Source organism: Trichoderma evansii (genome assembly GCF_050947405.1).
Source record: "Trichoderma evansii strain SZMC 28006 chromosome Unknown GGI43scaffold_5, whole genome shotgun sequence".
Taxonomy (NCBI): domain Eukaryota; kingdom Fungi; phylum Ascomycota; class Sordariomycetes; order Hypocreales; family Hypocreaceae; genus Trichoderma; species Trichoderma evansii.
The window spans coordinates 101,567-116,565 of NW_028145201.1; the positions used below are offsets into that span (position 1 = coordinate 101,567).

The following is a 14,999-nucleotide window of genomic DNA, read 5'->3' on the forward strand; positions in this document are numbered from 1 at the left end:
TTCCACGGAATCGGAATTAGAATTGGGTCCTCTAAGGCTATTTGCAAGGCAAGCTGACTTCATATCCTATTTTTTATGAAATTCAAACGATCTCCATACGCACTGGGATGTACAAATGGGTGTAGCCTCGGCATCTCGACACCAGAATGTCTCGGCCCCTGGGATCCCTCGGAGAGCCAGGCCAGTCAACCAAGCGTGCCAGGATATAATACCTTTCAAGCAGCTCAGTGATCGTGAATCTGATACCAGCATCATTTCAGTAGCAGACGCCAGCTGAGATAGTGATTATTACATTCCAAGTACAGTCTGCTATTCCGAAGTGGACTAAAAACTGATACTATAAGTATATTCAGCGTCCCGTAACGCATCAGATCAAATATCTATTCCACTATTGTTTGTTGTAACAGTCGCCGCAGCCAAGAAAAGCCCGCAAAATGTTCTATGAACCAGGAATCACCGAGCATGGATTACCCCATGATCCCTTTAAGGTTTGTTGCTACATTTATGCGAGTATGGACTTGATCTCCAAGTTAACATGAAACTTAGGCTTGTGTAGTTCCTCGTCCGATTGGGTGGATTTCGACTAAGAACAAGAAAGGCGAATGCAACTTGGCACCCTATTCACAATTCAACAACCTGACCTTTGACCCACCGTACGTGATGTTCTCCTCCAACCAGACGGCACAAGGCATCCGAAAGGACACGGTCATCAATGCCGAAGAGACAGGCACATTTGTATGGAATTTGGCAACGTGGGATTTGCGCGAAGCTGTCAATATTACTGCTGAGCAGACTCCCTATGGCACTGATGAGTTCGAGCTTTGCGGCGTGACCAAGGAGCAGGCCACATTAATAGACGTGCCCATGATCAAGGAGTCTCCGGTAAAATTCGAGTGTGAATATCACACCACTGTGCGTTTGCCCGGAAACCCGCCCATGGGTACTGTTGATATTGTTATTGGCAAGGTGATTGGAGTGCACATCGCCGATGGAGTGCTCACCGATGGCCTCTTGGACATCAAAAAGACCCAACCCATTGCGCGTTGTGATACTACCAATACGTTGTCGTGCGGGAGACCTTTGAAATGGTTATTCCAAACATGTCGCAAGATGTGCTTTATGGGCTGGAGGGCAATGCAGCCAAGAATCGCAGTAAGAATGAGTTTAACAAGGGCAATATATCCTCATAGTTTGCAAACAACGAAAAATAAAACTTTGAAATATTATTAGAAATAGCATATCGATTATAGGTTATCCCTGAAAACATATCCCAAAGTCTAAGGAGTGGGCATTGTCAAAAGAGATATCATTACTGCTGGCGCTATAATATCGTATTCATTTACATCAACAACATACGCTAAATCACTAAAGATTTATAAATACAAATTATTACTAAATATTCATTGTATTAAAATATTTAGCAATTAAATACCGATAGTATTTGTACGGCTGCAATGTGAGAAAGCGAAAAGCTTGACTGGCACATGAATACGGCTGCAGATACACTTTGTGGCGGAGCTATTCCACGGGGCCCCAATCTGCTTCTAGGGAACTGATCTTGGAAGCTATTAGCGGTGGTAAAATTTAATTTATGCATTGCTGAAATTAGACCATAAAAAGCCAGACCTTGAACTATTGTACCAGTAATCAGCGTAGACAATGGATTCTTAATAAATTTGCCATTAATTAAAGTTTCGAGTCATGCTGAAGCCATATATGTCTGCTATATACCCCATAACGAATCGCGCCCACTGCAAAACTAGAATACAGTGATTCTTTTTATTAATATTGTCATCGTTTTTACGACTTTCATTGTTCACACCTCGAGCAGGGCGGAACGCTGCAGTAGGAATAGCATTCAACTTTTGTTCTGTTTTACTAGATACTGGCCCTGGTGTGTGAATACTAGCTTTAAACTGCCCTAATTTGGCGTTAATGGAGTTCCTGGAATGGGCTTTACAGTTATATACTTGCCTCGTAAAAAAGGACGGAGCTTGGGTCCAGACTCAGCTTTCGACCATGCTTCGATAAATATTTGAGCAACTCGAAGAGGGAATATGGCAAAATAAGCTCCTGCAGGTCCATGGTTAGGCCGCAGCATATATTTAATGCTTCGGCATATCTCATAGGCCGCTAAATTCCATGTTGATAATTCGTTCGGAAATGCTAATGCCGGGTTAGTTTTATGCGCATATGGCGTTTGCGTGACACCAGTATAATGCCCTGCTATTTTTGCGCATTTGGTGACTTTACCACCAAGTCCATCAAAATTCGAGACACTGTACGCAGAATCGAAAAGTTGAGATATTGGCAGCTGTTTTAATTCATTCAAAGTCCCCAGTTGGGCTGCCATGTCGCAGAGAAATAGCATACAGCATTTATAAAGGTTTGTCTCGATAGCTCTCTGGAATGAGCTAAAGACTAAAAGTGGTTCGAATAAGGGTTGCCCTGATGCTTTCTCAGTAGGTAATAACGCGGCTGGACTTTCTTTGTCGGTCAGTACCTCATGGCAACAAGAAGGATTAGAAACCTCCCAGAACCATCGTACTTGAAGTAGCTTTGTATAAAGACGGAATATTTGGCATGCTATCGAATGTCGGAGGGCATTTGGATCGACAGCTAAACCATCCAGGAGTAGATTTTTGTCCTCTAGCAGACCTGGAATGCAACAAAGAATATCTATATAGTAATTTATAATCGATTTTGGTTCCGGCTGATGGTGCCATGGAACCTCTTGCCAAGATGACTGTTCTAGAAACATGTGTTGTACATCATCCAGATGGGCGACAACCTTTAACTCATAAGTTAGCATATATTCGGCTACTATCAGACTCAAGAAGATAGAGCAAAGCAGTAACATACGATGTGCATTCTCGCTTGTTCAAAAACTCGTCTCATAGACTCCTGATGGAACACAACAGGGCCGTAATTGTTGATCAGAGCTTCCAGACCACGTACATGATCTTTCCAGGCGCTTTCGGTTGTAGGAGTTATCAACTGCGTCCGGCGTATATTAGTAACTGCTAAAATACTACTGCTATTTGATGCAAGATGAAAATGACTTTGCAACACAACTGGCGCAGTATACCTCATATATCACCATATTCATGATGACTACTAATAGCTGTGCGCTGACTCTTTTTGACTGGTGATTTGTATCATAGTGATGAGAGATTACAGCTCTCAACCGATCCAAGATTTTTCCATGTAACTTAAATGCTTGGTGGACTTTGGCTATGTTTTGAGTATGTTTTCCGTACATATAGAGTGCAACCGATTCAATAGATGTGCCAAGCATTGGAGTCACTGCTGGGTCCACAGGATCTTCATGTTTCAACCCACAAGAGAGTTTAGGATCCTGACTCATTAAAATTTTGTCCATAAATACCCGTACTTTGTCATACATGGATACTTTACACCCAAGCGAGTCACCAAGGTCAGTACCAAGAGATCTGAAGGGGAAGTGATAGATAGATGCCAAAAGATGGCACTCGCACTCCATCAAGCTTAGATGTTGGAGGGATAGCTAGCTTTGTTTCCATAACGTTATATTGCAACTTCATTACCATTTCTCTGATATGGTTCGTCTGATCAATAAATACCGTCGGCCGTTGATAGCCTAGGCACGTAAATGCCCCGGCTTCGCAGCGTTGACAGGATGGGTGACGTGCATCTAATGATAGCCCTCTTATGGTTAATACTAGCTAATAGAAGTCTGGGAAGGCGACTTCGACATACCGCATCGTACGTGACGAATCTTGCATGTATTGCAAGCTTTGCTACGTCCTGCAACACCAACCATTGCTAAAAAAAGCTACACGGCTTGAACAGTACGGGAGAATGGACAACCAAAGAGGGGTAATCATTGCACCAAGCCAGTACCTTGCCTTGTATATACCTAGATCGCATAATATAAAACAATGCATTTAGTATTATTTTCAAGGTGCCTTATTTTTTTTTTTTTTAAGTCATACCAACTGTTATTAGGTATTCTTAAGATGAGCAAACAAATATTTATGACTGAGTTAACACACTCTCCCATGTCTCCAATGTATTGGTAATAAACCCCCAGTTGCTAGGTAATGAGCATATGAGCATTAGCCGATGCATTAGCCTAGTAAAGCCCACTTTTCAACATGCTGAATTCGGAATCGCTTGATTAACTCTTGCGCGCACGGCTCTCAGATTGTTTCCATTTATGGATAGGCGCAAAGTTCGTAAAGACCGTGATACATAAGTGTATGATCGCCAACCTCTTAGAGTAGACACCGTAGAAAATATTATCGCTTAGAAATAGAAGACACATCACCAGAGATCTACGGTAGCTTGACAGGCATCTGAATACGCCGGGTCTGGTAGCTTCGATCCTAGGACGCCGATTCCGGCCGTTGTTAGCGACTTGTGCATCACGCATTACACCCATTGGCCTATTGGACTTATACTATATTTCCGTAAGTTGCGGTGTGATCTGTGAATAAATATGGGTTAAACTTTATAGATAGTCAATAATTTACAATTAGAAATACTAGGACAATGTGCAGATCGAGATTCTACGACCTCCTAAAAAAAAAAAAAAAAGAATTCTCAACACGAGTTTGTACTAAATATAGCAGTAAAATCTGGAAGATATATGAGCTGAAACTGATTCGAAAGGATCGGTGCTAAATATAGCATCTTCGTCCACATATATGACGGTTTCACATCTTGTATTGTATCTTATTCAGCCTTGACATTTCTAACATATATCCCATCCAAGTGATCATCAAGTATCCGACGAAAACGTAAGCTTGTGGTGCTATCGGAGCTCCCGTATCAAATTCTGGATCTGTCCATGCTGTTCCTGGATATAAAATTGCCGATAAGCCAGCAAAAGCTGTTATAGAGCCGACAATTGCCGCGACAAATACGGAATATTTCTCCATTTCAGAATTCTTTGTTCGTCTGTTGAGCAGATATACAACTAAAGCTGCGTTCATAGCCCCGATAGACATTGTTTGGCCATTATGAAATTTCGCGTGAGGCGGCCAGCGTGGGTTCAAGACATGCGTATGACTCCAATCAGCCAGATATGCTGTTGATGCAAAACATATGCTGCTAACAGCCATCATATTTCGAGGGACTGATATGGAAATATTCTCCATGCTAAAATTGAATTTCAAGGTCGGCTGATGATGGTCATTTAACAGCCAGATGGATGTGGACATATATGCACATATATATGCTTTTTGAGTGTCCGATATCGCTTGCATCCAATTGCTTGAAGCTTTCAAAGCTATATATGTAACTTTATGTCGCTAGATTTCAGTTTTTTCACAATTGTTAAATAAATGATCGATAGTTGGCTATACCATTTCATGCATCTCTCTCTCTATTTTGCATGCCAGGAATAAATAGTTTGACAGAATTTATATCAAGCTTATTTTACTTATTATTTACATTTAATGTTGCATACCTATGTATTAATGCGAAACTATATGAAAACTTAAGCTAGAGGTTGTATTGGAAGATCAAACGAATCTCATTACATAGCACTTTTCATTGTGAAATTGATTAAGAATTCAAGAATGAATAAGTCTTTATGTTTTGGTCTTCGCCGTTTAATAAGGTAAACAACTGCTTTTCAATGTAGATAAAGTCGGATCCCTAATTTTCTCTATAACGCATGGATATTTATTTGGATACATTTTATTAACAAACCCAATAATATAGGCAAAACGTAGAATCCTAAGAGTAACCTGTGGTATTGGGACCACGCAGTACAAATGTAGGTTAAATTTTCAGCTATTTAGCGGGTTCAGTCATGCCTTTATGGCTTAACTTAGAATAGAACGACGAAAGTTCAATCTATATAGAAGGCTTAAAAAAACTTAAGCGGTGTAAATAAAAAGCTACACAAAGACAGAAATTCCAAAAATGTGTGAATCGAGCAAATATCTTAGCACGCTTCATATACTCCATAATAACTAGGTTCAATGCGGTAGGATTTCGCGAGCTGGGTGCGCTACCGCTATTTGTCGTAGCCCACAACTTGACACTCCTAAATTGTATTTCATAATCGTAGTCAAGTGTGGTGTGGCTATTGAAGCGCGTATAACCCTTGTGGAAATTATTACTGAAAAGAGAAAAAAAAGGGCCTGCTTATTTAGATAGTTTGCGTCAATCGCATCTCTCATATCCTATTGTCGCGTATTTCAAAATGCTATCAAGATTGTCTGTTCCTATTTTTACTGCTTTTCAGCTACATCAATGCGTCAATTAATCTTTCGCAATGAAGAGGAGTCATCAGTTGATGTTTCGTCGTCTAGCTTCGTACCACTAAATGTAAAATTATTGGATAGGTTGTTTTAAAAAAAAAATAAATATGGCTACACTGGGCATACCTGCTGCTTAGTGGAAATTATTGACGCTAACAATGCTGCATATGCCCTTCTGGAAATTGAGATTTTGGAAATATTCGAAACATGGAACGATACACAGCTTTATATGCTCTGTATTAGGAGTGCCTTGTCTTCCTTCTTTTTATCTAGACTCTTATATTAGGCTATCTTCCATTGATTTGTACAATGTGAAAAAGCCTTACCCAAATTTCTTATAGACTAAGTACCGCAGTACTGGTCTACGGAGTACATATAGTGGGTTATTTGAGCGGGCTGAATCTCGTAAAGCATCAATAGCTTTCTATATGCTAGTATGATTCAAGTCTCGCTTCATGTCGATATCTGGGCTAAGATTGAGGCTACTATCTCCCCATCAAATTTACATTTCCAACTGATATTCATATGAGCAGCAGTTTAAACGGAATGGCAACGCGAAAGACGGGACGGAACGAGACCAGGCATAATGTGGTAATCGTGATAATTAAACCCTAAGAAATCTTAACAGTGAATAAAATTTAACACTTAAAGGGGATATACTAATCATAACATCTTAATAGAATCTGGTTGTTCTTTTTTTAGGCCTATGTTGTCCCCTTTACAGTAAAAAAGAAGCTCTTCCGTATGCTTGCTTTGATATGGCCACAAACACTAGCGCGTCGTGTCAGATTTAAGCCTTGTTATTTTAGTTGGAACAAAAGGTAAGCATCAGAGCTAGTGCTTTGCATTGCGCTTAGACTGGCTTTTGGAAACATCAAACGTCGAGACCTTGGTGATTAGCTATGGTATTAAGAATTTCATTGGATATTAAGGGATGCTGGGGTTGTCTGTTTGTTGTTATAAATCTAGGCTACTGACGGCCATGATTCAGAATAGATCTTAATAGCACTCTATTCAATTACTATTATTTGGCGCCACCATTTTGGCGGACAAACTTTATTATCGACGGCTGCTTCCGACACTTGTAACCTAAAAGCGGCCATGGACACCAATTACGGATATGTTCCACGGAAACCGGTGCAAACAACGACGTCTAGTATTGATTTCATATCGCAAGAGGGAGACCAGTCCGCTTCAATATTAGCTGGAGGTCAACAATACGATACAACGTACACTGGCTCTGAATGGAGCCATCAGCCACTATTACCGCTCCCACCAGCTGCAGTCAAGTCTCATCGAAGGCGACTCTTTTGGTGGGCTGTTCGATATGCCATAGTGTTCATATTCGTCTTCGTTATATTGCTCATTCCCATCATTGTATATTCCAATAGTGACGATACCAATATCGATGATGACGCACCAATCGAAGCTATTATCGCTGCCCAACGTGCCAACCTCGGTCTCTACATATCTCTATGGCTGGAGATTACATGGGTTTTTGCAGTATTCTTTGATATCATCGGTCTTGTTCTGCCGTATCTTTTCCGATTTATTGCCAGGTAGGTACACCCAGATGCTATTCTCTTGCAGTCTAAGTAGCTGAATCCATTCTTTGCAGATACGTTAATTCCGCTCATCAGAGGTACTGGCGCGTCTTTAAATTCATGCGCAGACCTATTTGCTTCCTTGGCACAACAGGTGCTGCATTTGTCTTCTTCAGCGCTGTATGAAAATGATTCTCAACCTGGTCTTGTAAACGGGGTCTCACATCTTCTTTTAGGCTATCCAAGACAACCCCATATTACTTATCGACACGGATCCTGATGCCTACCGGGACTGGAATAACGTCATTAGTGATATTCTTCAGCAGCTTACCCTTTGGACGGCTTTCTATCTGATCGAAAAGGTCGCTATTTCCTATATTACGATCCATTACCATTATCGGCGCACTGGCACAACGCTAGAAAGGACTAAAGACATCCAACAAGCGCTTATTATTCTATATGAAGCTTCCATCTACCTTCATAGGGCTGATGACCACACATTTGCAGAAGAAGATGCCATCATACGGAACGCAAAAGGGGACTTGAAGTCCTCAGCTCGCGTGCGTTTATCGAGCTATCTCGCTCGCCTTGGCCTCGATGGGTATAAGTTCGTATCACTTTTTGGCAACTTCGTCTCAGACGACTCGGATTCTCACTGGCTGCGTCCTGGCTCATCTTACGCGACGATAGAACGTGCCTGGGCAAATCCTACAGCTGCGGCGGCACTGGCGCGGCGTATTTGGCTGTCCCTTGTCCCCAGAGGTAAATACGGCTTATCAGAGAACGATATTATCGAGATACTAGGGCCAAATCGCGCGACGGAGGCAAAATCTCTGTTCAAGGTAATTGATGCCGACGATAGCGGCTACATTCCGCTGGATGATTTTGTGGGAATGGTATCTGAGGCTGGTCAAAAGAAGCACAACATATTCAAGACCATTGCCGATATGGATCATTGCATAAATACATTAGACTGGCTACTTCTGCTCATCATCGCGGTTGTTATGATCTTCTTTATCAGTACGTTTATCACCTTGGAATACAACCCTAGCTAATCATATAGCAGTGCTTCTCTACGTTCCCACCATCAAAGAAATCCAAAGTGTGCTGTCTTCTCTCGCCATTGGACTCTCGTTTGCCATTGGACGTACCATAAACCACCTATTGACAGGCATAATTTTTATATTTTTTGATCATCCTTTCGACTCGGGTGATCTTGTGAAGCTCTGCACCCCCAACCTGAAAGACGGGATAGTCTGCACGGTTAAGCACCAGTCTCTGACCTATACAGTTTTCCGTCGATTGGATAGTAATTCAGATCTTCAAATATCTAATGAAGAACTATTCAGAAAATCTATAGAAAACTTCACGAGATCGGAAATTAATAAACAGAGCATCACCATGTTTCTCGATTTTCGCACCAGCTTCAAAGACCTTAATAAACTCCAAACCATGCTCGAAACTTTCGTCACCGATAATAGTCGCGATTATGTGCCTGGGAATCTTGCATTCAACGTTACATCTCTCCACGAATTGAATAAAATGGAAGTGCGGATAGTATTTACGCATCGAAACAACTGGTCTAATGAAAAGCTGCGATCAATGCGGAGCAACAAATTCCATTGCTATCTGATATCAGCATGTCGCCAGATCCCTCTATTTAAACCTGGTGCATTGTTACCCGCGCCAGGCGAAAATGGAAATCCTTTATATACTGCACAGCTCAGCATCCCTGATGTAACAGAGAACATCCAGAAAGAAATAAAACGACGACAAGGGCTAAGATGGGACAATGAAATTAAGAAAGAGGAGATCGGGGCACAGAGTGAAGGAAATAGTGAAGAGGAAGCAGAAAAAATCGAGGCTGCTAGAAAACAAGCGGAAATTGCAGATGAGGCGAAGAAGACAGAGAAAGAGGCTTTTCAAAAGGTCTCAAGATCTGTACCAGAGAAGCAGCCAGTTGCTTCTAGCACTGGAGTAAATGTACGGAGAGAGACATCTGGACTACGATTATCTATGAGAGGCACTGAAGAGGCTTAAGAGAGTTACTTCTTCTCTTTCATTTTTTTTTTTTTTTGCTTTTTCTCTCTCTCTCTTTCTTCTGCAGCAATAGGAGAAGATTACTGTAGAAATTCGATTTACAATTTTGTACTAACAGATACTGCGAGCTAATCTGCGAATCTCTGAAATTTTGCTTGGGCGTTTAAAATAATCGAAATTGAAGCTGAATTCATTTAATTGACAGTATAGTGTATATGCTATTGTGATATGACCTCCTCTTGCAGATATTCTAGGTTCCTGGAATGTCAGAAACTAGGATAGATGATGAATCTGTAACTCTTCCGACGACCAAATAATATTGTTAGAAAGCTCCTACTTCCATTACATCATATATATCCTACCTATGTACAGTGGGGAGTCAAAAGTCACGACTCAACTTAAAATTACCATATAAAATCCATTAAATTTCAAAACTTTAACTTTAAAAAAAATTATTTAATAATATTTTAAAAAACCTTATAAATTTTATTTTAAACTTATTATATATATATTACATAATTTTTTTTATATAATAATAAGTATTTATTAAAATATTAAATATTAAAGTTTTTATATTTTTTAAGAATTTTTTTATAATAAATTATAATATCTTATAACAGGGTTTTTATATTATAATTATAATATATAAGCTGCTATAAAGTATTATAATTATAGTGTTTAAAAAAATTAAAGTTTTAATAGATTTTATATATTTTTTTAAAAATAAACAAAAAAATATTTATAATAAGAAATTTTGATATTATATAATTTATATAAAAATTTGTTAAAATTTAAATTTTTATAATGTGTTATAATATAATATTATAGAGATTTTATTATTGAAATAGTGTGAGTTTTGCTATTTTTAAGTGTGTTTTAGCGTTGAATCGTGACTTTTGACGTGGCACTGTAAATGAGCTTTATATGTCTGAAAATTTTTAAGATGACTTAAATCGATGTATAATCTATTCATCCATCAGAATACTTCATATAGATTATCGGTTGGTAGATTTTCAAATTTTATGTGAGCATTACTTCGCATTATTTATTATTTCTATACAGATAAGAGAATAGCTTCAAGAGGCTGGCTTCCATCACCCTGCCATAACCGTTCAACTAACGCTTTAAAGGTCTTCAAGAAAGCCTCCATCTCACTGCTACCAATGACACTGTTATCATGCCGTACATCGATATGTATCTCATTTTGAAGAGCTGCACAACGGAATATCATTGGTAAGCCCTCAGTTTCTTCTAGCTTTACCTCTTCTTTTCCACAGCCAAATAGGTCACAGCCAGCTTCATTGATTAGAAATGTCTCATTCTCTATCAATAAGACACTACGAAGTTCCAAAGGGGGCGCAAGAGGTAGTAGCCGATGTAAAGGGAAACTCTCAAACTTCATACGATTTGTCAAGGATATCTGAGCTTCTAGTAAAATCTCACAACATGGTTTCTTAGGTGGAAGATCCAGCTTCGTGGGGATCGTGAGCAGGGTCGGCCCCGCGATGCGATCGATGCCAGGTAAGCTTGAATTACGTCCACTGAGAGATTCCAAGAAAAGAACTGAGCTGAGGCGGTCTGTGGAAAACTGTGAAAGGGTAGCGCCATACGCAACACGTATGATGTTTGCGATAGTTATAAATCGTGAAACCTCTGCGTTGAGGGGCGGCACTTGCCTCGATGCGATTTTGAAGGTTGTCAAGATTCGTCCCATTGGTGGCGATTTCTCATGAGATAAGGCAGGAAATTTAGTCCATGCTGCATCTAATAAGTATTTCTTCCAGAAACTCTCAGCCTCAAACAGATCTTTCTCCGCAATGCCTCTAAGATATCGTTTGAATGGAGTGAATGGGACTACCTCAAGCCCATAATAAAAGTCCCGAATGGCTTGAAGCAGCATAGGTAGGGAGTACCCGTCATAAATAGCGTGATGAATTGTCCAAACAAAGATCTTCTTAGAATTGGCAAGATGAACAATAGCATAGCGACTTAACAGTGTACCAACCCCCATAGGAATAAGAACATCTTGGCTCAAGTAAGCTTCCAATGTATTGCTGGAATTAATCATTTTGACCGGATGAAATTTAGTGATTGCCTGAAAGAGTTCTCTATTGCTAGTAGTGATTATCCTTGCACGTAGGAGGTCTGTAGCTTGCACAACGGAATTGAGGGCGACCATGAATCGGTCAAGATTTATGCTGCTTGGGAGCTGAAAGTGGTATTGATCAATCCATGCGGTTGGCTTAACCAAGGTTTTTCCGTACCATCTCATTTGACTAATCGTCATAGGCAGAATGTCTTCTATTTCGTCAATTGGCAGCTTGCAGAGCGCAGCGGCTGTCTCTTGAAGGTCCATTGAACGACTCCCCAACAGCCCAAATGGCTCTATGTCCTGTTCAGATTTTCCTTTGCCAGAGGTGATTGCAAGCCGAGCCTGCACATACAAGACCGGATTTGAGAGAATAGTAGCTGATGTTAGCGTAATACCACGATTACGGGCTACTGCTATCAGCTTCATGCTGGTCACTGAATCACCTCCAAGCTGGATGAAATTGTCATCTGGCCCAATAGTTTTTGGTTCCACATTGAGTACAGTCGCCCATAACTCCCTGAGAGCCAACTCTCCAGCAGATAAATCTCTATATTTAGCTGCAGAATTATCGACCTTTCTGAGTTTTAGCAACTCATCAGAAGTCAAAGTTTGGATCAGGTCCCGCAGCATTGAACGATTTGTCTTGTGCGACGTCGTTAGAGGGATGAAGGTAATCGGTACGTATAGAGATGGCATCATGGATTTAGGTAGTACCGTTTCCAGATGCGCCTGCATGCTAACAGACATTTCTAACATAGTCTCCACTTGGGTCCAGCGGATCTCTGGGCTTATGTTGCCCGATATTTGCATAATTTTCCCCAGGAAGGCCACAATAGCACCGCCATCAGTAAAGTGGAGACTTTGAACTTTCTCAATACAACACTTCAACCCCGTAGTCAAAGCTGGGGCCAGCCTCGCCTCGATCTCTGTCAGCTCCAAGCGCTGTCCATGCACCTTAGCCTGGGTGTCTTTGCGACCAACAAATATGATATCGCCGCTGTCCGTCTGCCGAACCAAGTCACCTGTTTTGAACACGCGCCGGATGTCTGACCCAATTGACATGTCGACAAAAGCAGCCGCTGTTTTTTTGTCATCGCCCAGGTAGCCTCTTGCCAATGTGTTTCCTTCAATGACCAGTTCTCCTGTCTGGCCCTCAAGAACTAGTTCGTTGTGATTGTCCTCCCGGACGATCCACAGGTTGCAGCCTGTTGGGTGCCCGAGCAGACCTGACGGAACTGCCGCGGTTCCAATGTTTAATCTTGCCCCCGAAGATTGTATCGAAGCTTCTGTCGGGCCATAAGCAACATAGATCTTCACGTGGGGGCTCCATAGCTCGATCAAGTGACTTGGAACTGCCTCTCCGCCAGTAACCAGCATCCGGACGGCAGGCATGGTAGTAGGATCCAATAATTTGGCATAAGACGGAGTTAGCATCAATGTGTTAAGTCCGATCTCATTAACAAATTTCTCTATCCTATTAAATCGGTCATCTTCTGTTGGCACACAAACGCAGCCGCCAAAGATAAGTGTCGTGAATATCTCCATTAGAGACATGTCGAAGGCATATGAGGCGAATTGTAAGACTCTCGAGCTAAAGTTTAGCTCTTGGTCTTTACCATAGGCAAGGGCGGCCGTTAACCAGGCTCTGTGCTCTATCATAACGCCCTTTGGGCGCCCTGTGCTTCCTGATGTGAAGATGGTATACATCAGGTCACTTGGAGACGCATTAACAGGTGTAGTATACGATGCATCGGCAGTATTCAGCTCAGATAACATATTATTGGATAATGCGATAATTCGAAATCCAGTAAGGTTTTTAAACCGCGGAATTTGTTCAGTCGATAATAAGAGAACAGGGGCTTTAACGTCTTCGACTATCTCCAGTAGTCTTTTAGTCGGATGAGAAACATCTAATGCGGTGAAAGCGCATCCAGCTTTCAAAATAGCGACCATGGAGATAATAGTAATAGCTGACTGTATAAGAAGGTAAGCACTGTTTTTTTGCAACAGACTGCCGTAGAAGGTAATCAATAGGGGAGGGTCATACTTTCTCACAAATAATTGGCAATATGGAGTTGAAGCCAATTCCCAACGATGTGATTCTTGAAGCCAGCCATGAGGAGGCTTCATCAAGATCTTGGTAAGTAAGGTTGATTGAGGCTGAGGCGATGGCCTGAGCACTTGGACGAGCGACAGCATGGCTTTTGATAACATTATGGACTAGTTTATTAACTGTCGGGGGAGGCAGTGGTATATTTTTAGCAGCCGAAAATTGGTGAGAATCATCGGTTCGGAATTGCGCCATGGGATGCGTTCGCGATTTGAGTAGCCCTTTTTTTTTTTTCTCTCTTTTTCTCACAATGAGCCTCTAATATCTCAAAATGGGATAGATTTTCCCAGCTAGAGCAATTGAGATATGAGGAATAATGAATCCAAGTATCGATAGCAGAAGACAGTGGCCTCTTCTAAGAGCTGCTGCGCGATAGTTGATTAAATACTGTTCACAAGAACTTTCTAGTGGAGTGGCCGCATATGAGCACATAATGTAGATATACCTGTATAATATTTCTCACAAAGCGTTTTGCATTAGTGTTTATTCAAATTTAGCAACTTTAGCTTATTATGTCACTATCTGCCTATGGTAGCGGATATTATAAACGGCGTCTTTGTTCGATCCAACAACATCCATGTGTGATACACAAGGTTATGTCACTATGTTAACTCTATGATATGGAGATAAAAGCGCTCCACAGATGATATGGCATGAAAGTATCATGTGACTGATGATGGTGTTGAACTTTTGAAAGTAGGGAGGCGGAATAGTCCAGGTCCCGTTCGGTGGCATCAATGGGCCACTATGATACCATTTTCTGCCCACGTTTTCGTATTTTGCCACCATTATCCATTAAAGCACGCAATTGAAATACATTTAGCTCAAAATGGCACTTTTTTTTTCTTATAATAGGTCATTATTATGATAAGCTAGGCAGCAATCTGCTCCCAACGGACTTCCCCACTTTTTCCCCAGCGCTACAGCCATCTGATGGCGTTGCGCTACTATTGTTGTAA

General features: G+C 41.0%; 4 protein-coding genes across 4 annotated transcripts; 2 read left to right on the forward strand and 2 right to left on the reverse strand.

Annotated features, from left to right (window-relative positions):
- Positions 1 to 314: 314 nt before the first annotated feature.
- On the forward strand, positions 315 to 1,190 carry GGI43DRAFT_432585 (flavin reductase family protein; the record flags this gene model as incomplete). Its single annotated transcript, XM_083209602.1, has 3 exons — positions 315 to 488; positions 547 to 1,045; positions 1,111 to 1,190. The coding sequence occupies exons 1-3, from the start codon at positions 435 to 437 to the stop codon at positions 1,188 to 1,190; spliced, it is 633 nt and encodes a 210-aa protein (XP_083062422.1). The 5' UTR covers positions 315 to 434.
- A 731-nt stretch (positions 1,191 to 1,921) lies between these two features.
- GGI43DRAFT_421407 (Zn(II)2Cys6 transcription factor domain-containing protein) lies at positions 1,922 to 3,802 on the reverse strand (the record flags this gene model as incomplete). The annotated part of the gene is made up of 6 exons (XM_083207948.1): positions 1,922 to 2,823; positions 2,890 to 2,997; positions 3,073 to 3,411; positions 3,445 to 3,490; positions 3,546 to 3,673; positions 3,739 to 3,802. The coding sequence occupies 6 exons, from the start codon at positions 3,800 to 3,802 to the stop codon at positions 1,922 to 1,924; spliced, it is 1,587 nt and encodes a 528-aa protein (XP_083062423.1).
- A 3,553-nt stretch (positions 3,803 to 7,355) lies between these two features.
- Positions 7,356 to 9,838, forward strand: GGI43DRAFT_432587 (Mechanosensitive ion channel domain-containing protein; the record flags this gene model as incomplete). The annotated part of the gene is made up of 4 exons (XM_083209603.1): positions 7,356 to 7,776; positions 7,854 to 7,978; positions 8,035 to 8,818; positions 8,865 to 9,838. 4 exons carry the CDS (start codon positions 7,356 to 7,358, stop codon positions 9,836 to 9,838), a joined length of 2,304 nt encoding a protein of 767 aa, XP_083062424.1.
- Positions 9,839 to 10,892: 1,054 nt separating this feature from the next.
- Positions 10,893 to 14,484, reverse strand: GGI43DRAFT_432590 (acetyl-CoA synthetase-like protein; the record flags this gene model as incomplete). The annotated part of the gene is made up of 2 exons (XM_083209604.1): positions 13,978 to 14,484; positions 10,893 to 13,904 (listed from the first exon to the last, which is right to left on the reverse strand). The coding sequence occupies exons 1-2, from the start codon at positions 14,233 to 14,235 to the stop codon at positions 10,893 to 10,895; spliced, it is 3,270 nt and encodes a 1,089-aa protein (XP_083062425.1). The 5' UTR covers positions 14,236 to 14,484.
- Positions 14,485 to 14,999: the final 515 nt, after the last annotated feature.